The sequence below is a fragment of the Schistocerca americana genome, unplaced genomic scaffold (genome assembly GCF_021461395.2).
Source record: "Schistocerca americana isolate TAMUIC-IGC-003095 unplaced genomic scaffold, iqSchAmer2.1 HiC_scaffold_89, whole genome shotgun sequence".
Classification (NCBI taxonomy): Eukaryota; Metazoa; Arthropoda; class Insecta; order Orthoptera; family Acrididae; genus Schistocerca; species Schistocerca americana.
This window is the reverse complement of record NW_025726664.1, coordinates 257,335-272,077: the sequence shown is the minus strand read 5'-3', so window position 1 is coordinate 272,077 and position 14,743 is coordinate 257,335. Positions and strand designations below refer to the sequence as shown.

General features: G+C 42.5%; 1 protein-coding gene across 1 annotated transcript in view; it reads left to right on the top strand.

The window, feature by feature from the left end:
- LOC124592031 (molybdenum cofactor biosynthesis protein 1-like) overlaps positions 1-14,743 on the top strand; it is a 113,780-nt gene that overhangs the window by 80,930 nt on the left and 18,107 nt on the right. Inside the window, exon 6 of the mRNA XM_047131790.1 lies at positions 10,457-10,542. Within this exon, the coding sequence (XP_046987746.1) occupies positions 10,457-10,542 (86 nt within the window). The remainder of the gene's footprint in view (positions 1-10,456; positions 10,543-14,743) is intronic.

Below are 14,743 nucleotides of genomic sequence, written 5' to 3'. Positions count from 1 at the left end.
ATCAACCGAAGGTAAAATAAGATATAAAAATACAGGGACAAACAATTAATTTAAGTATCTTAAAAACCAAATGACTAATAAAATTGGAAGCTAAGAAAAGTAAGTTCATAGTAAGTAGGGTGAAACACAAGGGGCTGCAACATATTGCCATTGTTGTTTGACTTGTCTATCAAAGAAAAAAGAAATGGATCAAAACAAAATAAAAGTGAGAATGGAAATGTATCAGAAGCAAATAGGAATAAGCAAGGAACATATTCTTTAATAAAAAAAAAAATGACCTGTGAGGCAGATGTTCCTACAATTTTATGTTCATAGCACAGCAGTCTGTGAAAGCAAAATATTTATGACATTGAAAAAAGAAAATCAGTGAGTGAAAAGTGTGTGTAGGTGAATTGTGGTGAAAGACTGGATATTGGAACTTCTGTTAGGCTGCCCAGTATTAGTTAACTTGGTAGTAAAGGAGCAAGTTTGCAAGGGCAGATAACTGTTTGACTACGTAAAATAGAGTGGGAGTATGGAAAAGCTAGTCCAAGATAAGATGAAAAAGATAACAGCAACTTAAAAAATGAATTGATAAGTTACCATGAACCCCATTCCAATCTAGTGAATGCAGTGGTTGACAATATCTTGTGACATTCGCCTATAAGGCTCAAACAATAATTGCTAAATAAAAATACAAAATGTTGACAAGACTGTATCGAAGCTGTCACTCTCTTTTGAAACAAGGGTGTTTAAACCAACAAACACGCAGGAAAGCAGGGACAACTCGGACACTAGAGGAGGATAGGAAGTATCATTGAAGGAGTGAGCATAAACCGTGTGGAATATGTGTGGTAAAAAAAAAAAAAAAAAAAAAAAAAAAAAAAGAAGAAGAAGAAGAAGAAGAAGAAGAAGAGGAAGTGGAAAAATCTTGATCTGGAAACAAGGGAATAAAAATTTGCCACGCGAAGAGACAATATAGTACTGTGCTGATGAGTGTGTACAAGTGGTGATATACAATATACATTGATAAAGGAACTCTGCATTGGGCCCAGAAGACCACGCAATGCCCTTCGAGAGATGTCCTCTACTATATACGAGGGTCAGTCAAAAAGTAATGCCTCCTATTTTTTTTTCTACGTTTAATTGTCAGGAAATTTAAATGCAATTACATGGGTTGAAAACCACAACATTGAGGATCATTTTGTCATTTTTCAATGTAATCTCCACCCATCTCTACAGTTTTGGTCCATCTTTGAACAAGGGCATGTATCCCAGCACGGTAAAAATCACAGCTCTGCTTCCTAAGCCATTGACGCACGGATGTTTTGATGGCCTCCTCATCTTCAAAATGAATCCCATGATGAGCTTCTTTTAGTGGCCCGAACAGATGGAAGTCTGATGGTGCCAGGTCAGGGCTGTATGGGGGATGAGGCAAAACTTCCCATCCAATTTTGACAGTCTCGTCAGAGGTGTGACGACTGGTGTGTGGTCTTGCATTGTCATGCAAAAGAAGAACATCTGCCATTGATTTTGTTGGGCGAACTCGCTGAAGACGTGCTTTAAGTTTGTTGAGGGTTGTGACGTATTGAACAGAATTTATTGTGCATCCCTGCTCCAAAAAATCAACCAGAATCACACCCTCTGTATCCCAGAAAACTGTTGCCATAACTTTCCCTGCCGATCGCACAGTTGTGAATTTTTTCTTCCTCGGCGAGCTTGTGTGACGCCACTCCATTGACTGCCTCTTTGATTCGGGCTCAAAAAAATGCACCCATGTTTCGTCCCCGGTCACAATTTTTTTCAGAAACTCATCTCCCTCCAAACGGAAGCGCTGCAAGTGTTGGGAGGCTATTGTTTTCCTTGCCTCTTTATTCTGATCGGTTAACATTCTTGGAACCCACAGTGCACAAACTTTTGAGTACCCCAATTGTTTAATAATCGTGATCACACTGCCTTTACTAAGAGAAATAATGCGACACACTTCATCTGCAGTCACCCGACGGTCACCACGAATGATGTCATCAACTTGCTGAATGTTGTTTGGAGTCACTGCACTCACCGGCCTGCCGCTCCGCTTTTCGTCAGTCAACGGTGTTTGCCCTTCAGCTTCCTTACGACGAACCCATCGTCTAACAGTGCTGACATCCACTGTCACAACACCATACACCTTCTTCAGTCTTTCATGAATGCGTATGGGCGTTTCACCTTCTGCATTCAAGAATTCAATCACACAACGCTGTCTCAAACGAACATCGATGTCGCCCATCTTACAAACTTCTGCTGTGCTGCCACCTGTTGACACAGAAAGTTACTACTGCAGTGGATTGCAGAAGAAGGTTTGAGGAATGGCGCCAAATTCAAATTTTTCACTTAACTTAATTTCTTTAAGTAGAAAAAAAATGGGAGGCATTACTTTTTGACCGACCCTCGTATCTATGGAGAGTTAGGGGGTCAGTATACAACTCTCCAGGCTGTTATCAACTTCCAGAAGTTGAAGACACTGCTTCTCACTTGAGTAGCTCCTCAGCTGGAACTACAAGCAGAGTGTACCCTATTCCAGTCCGTCCACCGAGCAGAATTTCCCGGCTCTACAAGGAATTGAACCTGATCCCTTTCTATGGCACCCCTGTGGCATACTGACTGCATAGCTGTGGCAAGAGTCATAATATACACTTGTGAACAATTGAGTTATAACTATTCTGTTTATTGGGGAGAGAGTATGTATATTGCACCGTGAATGAAACAGTTTAGTGTATCGTAAATGGAATGTATTCAGACCTTGTACTTGTTGTGTGAGAGCGCGGTGTCTTACACACTTGTAGTGTTTGTCTTAGCATGTACGGACCAGTGAGCCTTACTTTCTAGTATTTTTAATTATATATCATTACTGGTGCCTCTGGCACTTTTGTGCTGCAATAGCAATAGCTTGCAATAGCAAACATTGAGTCAACCATGGTTTTTGGATTAGAAGAAGAGGTCAACTGGGTTGACATTGGGAATAGAGTGATGGGAAGTGGACAATAAGCAGTTATATCGAAGGGTGCATTATTTGATATGCTAAGGTTAATTATAAAATGTGGATTGGAGAATTTTTCACGTTGAGCAGAAGTAAGTTTACAGGACCAGATGTCAAATTACACATGATCCGTGTGAATCCCTATAGTCAGCATGAACACTGGCACACAGAATAATTTATAGGTAGCCTTGCTGTATATAAAAAATCAGATTTGTGCTGAACTGTCATGAACAAACTGTCACTTCTCTGGAATAAATAGACTCTGATTTGTTAATTACATCTGTGTAAATGAAAAATATAGGAAAACATAGATTGCTGCTTACTGTAAAGGAGACATGTTACATTGTAGACAGGCACAATTAAAAAGGCACTTACACAAAGCTTTCGGTCACAGCCTTCGTCAGCAAAAGAGATACAGAGAAACACACACATTCATACACACAGGCAAGCACGTGTCACACACATATGACTGACAACTCCAGTAGCTTGCCCCTAGCTGCTGGACTTGGCAGTTTTTTTTTCTCTGTGTGTGTGTGCGTGCGTGCGCGCGTGGAGTGCTTGCTTGTGTGTTGTGCCTGTGTGCAACTTTGTTTTCTTTATGGTAAATAGTGATCTATCTTTCTCTGCACTGTTGATATTCCTACCTGGAATTTCCATTGTTTAATCAGTGTAAATAAGAAGGACACAGTTACATATATTCTGTCACTTGAAGACTAATACATGAAGTAAGTGGACATTATTTTTTATTGCAGAGGATCTTTGTCACCACTAATTATTAATTTTGTGTTCCAGTTAATTAGACATGGTTTCATCCTTTCGTGGATGTGCTCTTTTTGTTAAACCTTCCTGCAAAAGATCTGATTTACTTCAAATTAATAAACCTGAGTATTCTGAAAAAGGAGGTGCAGCTTACAGCTGCAGTGTGACGGTTGATCACAGGGTGATTTTATCACTGCCATATCGTGGGTAACCATGGCTCGAGACACTTATTCTATATGGGTGTGTAGTCATTGGGCTTTCTTGTACCACAGTGTCAAAGGTGTACTGTGAGCAGATTTATTCAAGGAAAATACTACCACAATCAGCAGAGTGAACTGCTATGGGCAACAGGATATCATTGACAGGGGTTACCACTGACTAGCATGGCTTTAGCAGCGAACAGGTGGGCCACAATGTAGCAAATGACTCACCAACTCAGTGACAGTCAATAAACAGTAACCATTCATGCCACTGGGAACTATCACCTCTTTGTGGGATACAAAGATGCAATCTGCACACTGCTCGTCACAGTTACAAAGATTAGCATTGGTTCGGAACAGCACCGGGGGATGCTCGAAGCATGCAGGAAGGTCGTCTGTCTGATGATTTGCGGTACATATTGCCAAGGTGGCAGGGTGCAAAATAAGGAGTGATCAAAAAACTTCCATTTGAAGGCTGCATAGTTCAGACCAGTATGCCACACACACACACACACACACACACACACACTCGCACACACACACACACACACACACACACACACACACACACACACACACATATCCATCCGCACATATACCCTGCTTGTGTCTGTATATGTGCGGATGGATATATGTGTGTGTGTGTGTGTGTGTGTGTGTGTGTGTGTGTGTGCGAGTGTATACCTGTCCTTTTTCCCCCCTAAGGTAAGTCTTTCGACTCCCAGGGTTGGAATGACTCCTTACCCTCTCCCTTAAAACCCACATCCTTTCGTCTTTCCCTCTCCTTCCCTCTTTCCTGATGAAGCAACTGTGGGTTGCGAAAGCTTGAATTTTGTGTGTGTGTTTGTTTGTGTGTCTATCAACTTACCAACGCTTTCGTTTGGTAAGTTACATCATCTTTGTTTTTAGATATATTTTTCCCATTTGGAATGTTTCCCTGTATTATATTATATATCAGTGCTTTCCTCTCCCACAACTATCCTGCAGACCTTGTCCACAAACAGATCTCCCAAACAATACATTCCTCCCCACCCAACAACAATGTTACTACCCCCAGGCCACACAGAAGCATCCCCCTTGTCACAAAATATTATCCTGGCCTCGAATACATCAACTAATTACTCTGCCACGGATATGAATTTCTCAAGTCAAGCCCTGAAGTGAGATCATCCCTTGACAATATTCTCCCCACACCACCCAGAGTTGCCTTTTGCTGACCCCCTAACCTCCGTAACATCCTTGTCAAACCCTACAATATTCCCAGACCACCTTCTCTACCCAGCGGTTCCTACCCCTGTAACCGACCCCGATGCAAAACCTGCCCCATGCATCCCCCCACAACCAACTACTCCAGCCCCGCTACTGGTATAACATACACAACTCAAGGCAGGGCCACATGTGAGACAGCACGTCATTTATCAGCTGACATGCCTGCACTGCACAGCCTTTTACATTGGTATGACGACAACTAAACTGGCTGAGCGCATGAATGGGCACAGACGAACTGTCCACCTAGGAGATGTCCAATACCCAGTAGCGGAGCATGCCCTCCAGCATAATTCTAGGGACCTAGGAACCTGCTACACCATATGTGCCATTTGGCTTCTCCCACCCAACACCAGTACCTCGGAACTGCGGAGATGGGAACTTGCACTCCAACACATCCTTTCATCCCGCCATCCCCCTGGACTGAACCTATGTTAACCAACCTCACTCCCATTTACTCTTTAGTCTTCTCCTCTTTCCCTTTCCACTTTAGCCATTCACGCATCTTTTTATCCTACATAGTTGTGTTTATCTTTATACTATGTACCTCTTTACTTCTGTATTCATCCTCCTTGGTTTGAAGCTGGCACAGTAATTACAGTAGAATATCTTTGGCTTCCCTCTGACATCCATGCCTCCATCTTTGCTACCCTCCCTGTTTACCTTTCCCCTGTTGCTTCATAACCTGGGTTGTGAATAACTGAATCCACTTTCCCTTCTTCCCCTTTTTTCCCCTCTGTCCTCCCTGATGAAGGAACGAAGTTCCGAAAGCTAGGATACGTCAATTTTCTGTTCTGTTTTGTGTATCTATCGGCTGTACTGAGCTGAGGTAAGTACTCACCAGGCCCTCTATCTCTTTGTTAGTATTTGTTTCATATATATAAACACACACATACACACACATACTCACACACACACACACACACACACACACACACACACACACACACACACAGGGTGATGCGTATTAACATTTAAAAACCTCCAAAGCACTGTAGATGACCCTGAGACAAGTAATTTAATACAAGACACAGTGGATCACAAATGTTGGATACGATACAAATGTTGGGAAATGTGTCAAAAGCGAATGACAAATGTCACCAGATGATGTACCTTGCCATGCTTGCAGTGGTTGAGCCTCTTGGTCTGTCACACTTGATCATCCCAACCCAAGTCAAGTATTCATATCGTTGTGGCTACGGATACATGTGTGCGACTTTAGTGATGGTCTTGCAGTTTCCTTGATTTCTTGCAAAGTACAGTACAATGAAAACCTACCATAAGTAGATGAGTGTAAACTTCAGAATAGCATCATCGCCATTAAATGACCTTTGTTTTCTTTACTAACTAATGTCTGTAAACAAAAAGAGAAGTGACAGAAGCAAAAAACACAAAATCAGAACTGCTTTTGCTTGATTACAGCAAGGACAGTAATTTTGTAACATCTACATTTACAACAGATCATATTTACAAAATGTTTTGAAATTTGCTCTGTTTTCTCAAATGAAAGTATTGCACTGCTCAATCATTCCTTTACACTCAACCCCGACTGCTGCACATGCTGTGGGGTATGTCATCTGGTTACGTCATATGTTCAGTGTTTCTCACCAATTTTTGGGGTATTTTGAAATTTACAAAAAGGCAAATGCAGAAAGTTATCACATTTTGCTGCACAATACCTGTGTCACAGAAAAATAATGTATACAAATCTTCTCAGATTGGCCACTGAATAACTTTGTGCAAGCCTCGCAATATTTCACCAACACAACTGTTCGTCATCTTCAGGTAGTGGTGGGTCCTGTCATCACTGCTGCAAGATGTGACTGGTGATATTCGCACAGCAGAATTGAAATTTGTCAGGCTAGAAGCAGGAGTATGAATGTGTGGACAGGCACTCCCAGTTGGATGGAAATGCCATTCATAGTAGCCTTCTGCTTATGTGTTGTGGGCAATGACTGCACTTCTGGACACTCGTGTGGTTAAAAGCTGAATTAACTCTCTGCAAGGTGCTGCATCAGGTCATACATCGGAGGATCTGGTTTCTACTGTTTTAATTTCATGGCAGTCAGTGCTGGATTCTGGGCAGTGCTTAGTCAAAATTCCATATTCCTGTTGGTAAGATTGCCCACCGTATGGCCTCTTGGGAAACGTGTGGTGCCCTGTATTCAGGCAGTGCTCTGCTACCACTAATTTACTGGGTGGCATTTTTGTCAGTGCTGTTGAACACAGTGTTCTTGCACAATGTGAGGTGTCTGCCCTATATAAGATTTCCCATAATGGCATCAGATCTTATATATGATCTATGTTTTCTAGGGTCAAGATTGTCTTTAACTTAACACAAACACTTCCTTAGTTTCGCTGGTAGACGAAAAACACACTTGATTCTGTTTCTCCTAGCGATTCTTTCTATTTTTGAAAACATGCCACTGAAATATGGTAAGAAAGCCATTTGCAATGCTTGTCTAAGTATCTTCATTTACATCCCTACACTGAACTTGCTTTGCTCAGAACACATTGCAAATCTATTTACAAGAATAAACGTTCTGCTGCAACACTGTTATTAGGTTTTACAGTTCACCAGGCAGACTGTTGGTATCTGAGATCACGTGTGCTCTATGTGCCAGGGAGTGTAAGACACTACCACATTGTGCAGGGTGATGGCAACTTTTGGACCGCAAATATAACTCTGCGTGTATCAGTTTGCAGTAGAGACTATGCCCCAGTGTTCTGTCAGCTTTTCTTCTAACTGTGACATCCAGGAATGGTAAGCTGCTATCTTTTTGTACTTCCACAGTGAACTGAATATTCAGATGGAGCGAGTGCAAATGCTGCAGGGACATAGGTAGTGTCTGTATTATGTGGGCCACACCACAAATGTCTCTTCAGCATTCTGCCAGAAGGAGGAATGTTGGATATTTACTAAGGGAAATAGAGGATCTCCCATGGGAACACTGTCCACTTGATTAAAGTAGTTGGTGTTACATAAGAAATAGGATGAGGTATGCACATGTTTAAACAGCACCACAATTTCTTTCTCAAACTTGCTGTTAATAACCTCTAATGAGGGCTGCAGGGGCACTTTTGTAAGTAATGATATAACATTTGAGCTAACTAAAAGATCTGAAAGTTCTAGTTTAAGCATCTTCAGGTATTCTATGAAATCCTCTGAATTCTAAATACACTCCTGGAAATTGAAATAAGAACACCGTGAATTCATTGTCCCAGGAAGGGGAAACTTTATGGACACATTCCTGGGGTCAGATACATCACATGATCACACTGGCAGAACCACAGGCACATAGACACAAGCAACAGAGCATGCACAATGTCGGCACTAGTACAGTGTATATCCACCTTTCGCAGCAATGCAGGCTGCTATTCTCCCATGGAGACGATCGTAGAGATGCTGGATGTAGTCCTGTGGAACGGCTTGCCATGCCATTTCCACCTGGCGCCTCAGTTGGACCAGCGTTCGTGCTGGACGTGCAGACCGCGTGAGACGGCACTTCATCCAGTCCCAAACATGCTCAATCGGGGACAGATCCGGAGATCTTGCTGGCCAGGGTAGTTGACTTACACCTTCTAGAGCACGTTGGGTGGCACGAGATACATGCGGACGTGCATTGTCCTGTTGGAACAGCAAGTTACCTTGCCGGTCTAGGAATGGTAGAACGATGGGTTCGATGACGGTTTGGATGTACCGTGCACTATTCAGTGTCCCCTCGACGGTCACCAGTGGTGTACGGCCAGTGTAGGAGATCGCTCCCCACACCATGATGCCGGGTGTTGGCCCTGTGTGCCTCGGTCGTATGCAGTCCTGATTGTGGTGCTCACCTGCACGGTGCCAAACACGCATACGACCATCATTGGCACCAAGGCAGAAGCGACTCTCATCGCTGAAGACGACACGTCTCCATTCGTCCCTCCATTCACGCCTGTCGCGACACCACTGGAGGCGGGCTGCACGATGTTGGGGCGTGAGCGGAAGACGGCCTAACGGTGTGCAGGACCGTAGCCCAGCTTCATGGAGACGGTTGCGAATGGTCCTCGCCGATACCCCAGGAGCAACAGTGTCCCTAATTTGCTGGGAAGTGGCGGTGCGGTTACCTACGGCACTGCGTAGGATCCTACGGTCTTGGCGTGCATCCGTGCGTCGCTGCGGTCCAGTCCCAGGTCGACGGGCACGTGCACATTCCGCCGACCACTGGTGACAACATCGATGTACTGTGGAGACCTCACGCCCCACGTGTTGAGCAATTCGGCGGTACGTCCACCCGGCCTCCCACATGCCCACTATACGCCCTCGCTCAAAGTCCGTCAACTGCACATACGGTTCACGTCCACGCTGTCGCGGCATGCTACCAGTGTTAAAGACTGCGATGGAGCTCCGTATGCCACGGCAAACTGGCTGACACTGACGGCGGCGGTGCACAAATGCTGCGCAGCTAGCGCCATTCGACGGCCAACACCGCAGTTCCTGGTGTGTCCGCTGTGCCGTGCGTGTGATCATTGCTTGTACAGCCCTCTCGCAGTGTCCGGAGCAAGTATGGTGGGTCTGACACACCGGTGTCAATGTGTTCTTTTTTCCATTTCCCGGAGTGTATGATGGTCATAGTCATCCACATGATAAATTTCAAAGCTGTCATGTGGAAATTGCCAGTTGCATCTTGCAGCAGTGATGGTGGAAATCACCACCACCTGTAGATGCCAAAACGTTGTGTCACTTAAATATTGAGGGAGGGACTTGCATAATGTTATCTGGTGGGGAACCCAAAGTGTTTTTGCAACAGATCTATCAGGCAAGCCTGAAAAGTCACATATACTCCAAGCAGTAAGTACCTGTCGTAAAATGATCACATTAGTGAGCTTGGCAATTAATTAAGAGTTTATCAATAAATTTGGCTTCATTTTGCAAGAAATTGTGCTGTGTTCCAGTACTCCCTCTTCAACAAAACTAATGTCAGTTTCTGCTCCACCTCTTCAGCCCAAGATCCTATGTACACTCTTGAGCATTTGTGTAAGATACCTGTTTATTTATAAAAATAAAAGTAACTTCTATCATGACTTTCCCATTCTTGTCCAGTGGGTTTGTTATCCTGCTGTTGCCTACTGCAGACTACAAGATTACTGTTGAAGATTTCTGCAAAGTTTTTCTTCCTTTTTAGTGTACCAACATTTCACTGTGTGGTAATTGCCTGGTACTGTTTAACGGGTGTTTTAACAGTTGTTTCAGAGATGCAATACGAAGCAAATGCAGTGAGGATGACTTGCTTGCCATGATTGGGGCAGCAGTGAGAAGAAGGAAGAAACAACATGGAGGTAAGATACATTACAGCAAATGTAACTCTATAGATAGAAAGAAAATTTCTGTTTAACAAGTCATAGCAAACATAAGAGCAAAATAGAACGAAAAACAACAGTGATAGAACCTGTGTTTTTTGTGTAAACTTGGATTTAATTTTTATTTAGTATTCATTCTGATTAATGCCCATTGGTCAACAAGATATTTCAGCCCTAGAATTTGGTTCTGCAAGGTCCACCAGATAACCATATATGGCTGTTGTAACTCCTTTATTGGACTTCAGAAGTTTTCCAGCAACAAATCCTTTTTTTTTCTTTCTTTCTTTCTTTTTTTTTCTTTTTTTAAAAAAAAGCTAAAATGCAGAAAACATCAAAAAGCAAACACTCACAGAAAAGCATCAGTGTCCTTGAAACAATGGAAACTCCAGTAGGAATATCAACAATATTGGAAAAGGCAGATTACTACTTACTGGTGAAGGCTGTGGCTGAAAGCTTTATGTAAGTGTCTTTTAATTCTGCCCATCTGCAGCCTAAGGTATCTTCTTTATGGTAAGTAACAGTCTGTCTTTTCCTTCATTATTCATTAGTGTTCTTTGTTTTTATTGCTGTTTAGCAAGCATCATGTGGTATATAAGGGATGCAAATAGCGTCAGATGAATCATCACTCTGGAGGATATGAAGGTGCTGCATATTGGTGTGAGACAGCATTATCTGATGAGAGTTTGAAAGAAACCTCATTGTGGATGTCCATTTGGTCGCCTGGTTAAACCTTGCAACATCTGTATTTTTGGAGTATTTGGATCTGACAGTGGCCTGATGTTGGAAAGTAAGGGCATACTCATCATCAATGTTCCAGTTGACTACATGAGACCACTACAAGGGAGCATCACTGTGTAGTGTACTGAGTACATTGTAACCTGTTCACATCTGTGACTGCCATCTGAGAACAAGTACAGTAAACTCTCGTGCAGCTACACTTTTGGCTAGCTAGATTGACACTTGACAAGTTTCAGTTTGCGTGCACCTGGAGCCAAGCATTTGCTGGTGTTTTTTGGCAATCTACTGCTAATCAGTGCACTGGTGCGTGTCAAAAGTCCAAGTATCGTCAATTCGTGCGTGTGTTGGTTGAAGCTCTAGTGTGTTTCTTATTCATATTGCATGGTTTCATGCCACTGCCATCTATTGGAACTCCTTGGTAGTACAGTACATACAGTATTGTTCTATGCAGCGCAACGTAGCCCTGTCAAAACCGACAATTAGAGTGCGCCCCCTAACACTTTCCACTTGTTGTCGGTACATCAAAGCTGAGTGTTTAACAGTGAATGTACAACACCCTGTTGTGTTGCCACGTGGGCTTGGGTAGAACAGAGGAAATGGCATAGATGTATCGAATGCTTTCATTTGATGGCTGCCACAGCCTGGTTTCAAAAGTCAAAAGTTTGTCTAGTGCATCTCGAGTGTTGTCAAGTTGTGCATCTGTGTGTTTCTGATTTGAGGTTTCGTGCTCCCACTATGTGCCTTAAAGTGTCCAGAGATAAAAGGGGCCAAAAACCATAAAGGACTCAGTCGAGTGTCTGTAGAAAGAACACTGAACGTGACTACAGGCACGAAACATAAAATGAATGCGATCTTGTTGGAAAAAGAGCTTCACACTTTGCAGAGAATTGATGCTGGTGAGCCACCCACAAAAGTTGCTGCAGAGTAGGAGTACAATTACTGATTGGAAGACAAATTGATCAGGAATTTAAAAATTTTGTTCCATCCAAGCATTGGGCAGCGCAGTGAAATCTTGAAAAGCAATGAGAAAAGGTGCACATCCTCAGTTAGAAGAGGCATTATTTTTGTGGCACGAATAAATAAGAGCCAAAGGTGTGTCAGTTTCAGGTCCTCTACTTTGTCAAAATGAGCTGATGAGCTGATTGAAGGAAAGAAGCAAGAATTGCTCGGAAGTAATGGCCAGCAGGATCGTTTCAAGAAGCAGCATGGCATTCATGAAATTGCCATCAGTGCCAAATCATTATCTGGGGATGAAGCTGCTACACTGATTTTAAGAAGAAACTGCACACAATCATTGACAAAGGAGGTTATACTGGCAATCAACTTTACAAATGTGATGAAACTGGGTTGAATTACAAAATGCTGCCAATGAAAACCCTTGCCTCTAAAGAAGAAGAAATGGCTTCAGGATACAAAAAAATCCAAGAAAGATTTACTGTCCTTGCTTGCAGTAATGCCACTGGCAATCATAAACTGTGTCTTACTTTAATTGGCAAATCCAAAACACCAAGAGCATTTAGACACCAACCAACCAGTTTGCCACTGAGGTACACGAGTCAGTCTTAAGGCATGTATGAACAGTGCCATCTTCAGAGAGTGGTTCCAGGCAGAGTTTGTTCCAACTGTAGTAAATTACATGGAAGGAAAAGGACTTCCTTGAAAAGTGCTACTTCTTGTGGACAATGCTCCTTCTCACCCAGGTGATCTGCAAGATGGGGATATCAAAGTTGTATTTCTCCCACAAAATGTCACATCTCTATGTCAACCAATGGACCAAGGTATTCTTGAGGCGATGGAAAAACATTACAGACGCAAGATGCTGGAATAATTAATAGGTGTGATTGATGCTGCAGATGATTTTGTGGAAGCTCTTAAAAAAATCGATGTTTTAAGTGTCATTCATTGATTGCTGAAGCTTGGAATCTAATTCCTCCAGTTCCTCTTGTTAGGTCTTGGAAAAAACTCTTAGATCGTAAGGCAACCTAAGTGGTGGGAAGGAGGAGGCAACACCGAAACTCAAGCTGACATAATTTTGGTGAATTTACTGGAGAAGCTGGTTGTAAAGACACACACTTCGAAGACATTGAAGAGTGGATAGAAAATGGCATTTTTTCATGTGACTGAGGATGAAATCGTCCAAATTGTGACCGATCATAAAGTGTCAGAAGACTATGTTTCTGATGATGAATCAGAGAAAAATATTCCTCACACATTCTGTTACGAAGTGATCCAAACTGCCCTGGAGTACATCAGCCAACAGGCGGAGACGATTTATCTTGAAATAGTTTGATTTCAACGTTGGAGATGTATTGTTGCAGCAATAGTTTCTCAAGCAAAAAAACAAAAAAAAAGACGTTTGTGACTTCGTTACCAAAAAATAAACTCTAATGAAGCATCCTAGAACTTCTATGTCCATAACTTAAAAAGTTTTTTTTTTTTTTTAATTTTCTTGAAAGTTCCTCTAGACAGACTTTTTGTTCCTTTGAGTAATCTTTAGATTTGTTTCATAATTTTGTTCAGTAGTTTATTTTTTACTCAAAAGAGTAGGTAATAATATTAAAACTCCTGTTATTTCCTGCTGCCAAATAAGGGAGATTTTTTCTGTAAGAATGCAAAATAAACGAGCTTTGTTATACAGCACTTAAAAACTTTGAGTTTTCAATCATAGTTTGGTGCCTTTTTAACATGTCAACACAATTTTTTCAGTAAAAAAGTGCAGGGTTATTTGCAACCATATCAGTAACGTTTTACATACCCTACGCACGTTTTACGATCGTATTTCACAATATTGATGCAATTTGGAGTGTTCACATGTGAAAACAGGGGGACTTTGATTTATCTGAAATTTTTGTTATCGGAACCGGCCACCGTCCCGATCATTTAGGATAAACAGGAGTTCACTGTAATAGACTCCTTGCAACATGCTGTGTCATACAGCTAGGAGCAGCCAGACTATGGAATTGCCGTCCTGCACATAGGCTGCCATTAACACCCAAGCAAATGACTGCATGCGAAGTGGTGCCATGATCGAGAAGTACGGACTGCTAATGAATGGTGTCACATTATGTTCACTAATGAGTCCCAGTCCTGCACTGCTCCAAATGACTATCGTGGAGAAGTTCGACAGTGACCCGGGGAGATGGGGAGAGGTCCCATTCTTCCACATTTTGGGGGGGGGGGGTCACAAAGCAGTCCCATGGTGTGGGGAGCCATTGGGTATGACTTCAGGTAACGGCTTGTAATGGCCGAGGGAACTCTGATGGTACAGCAGTGTGTAATAGTATTGTGGTGCTATTTTTCAACAGGCCAGTGCTTGTCCACATGTAGTGTGTGTCTCTTTAAGTTGTCTGCGTGATGTTGATATACTCCTGTGGCCAGAAAAATCCCCATATCTGTCCCCGATAGAACATTATGGGACCAACATGGACGTCAACTCCATCCC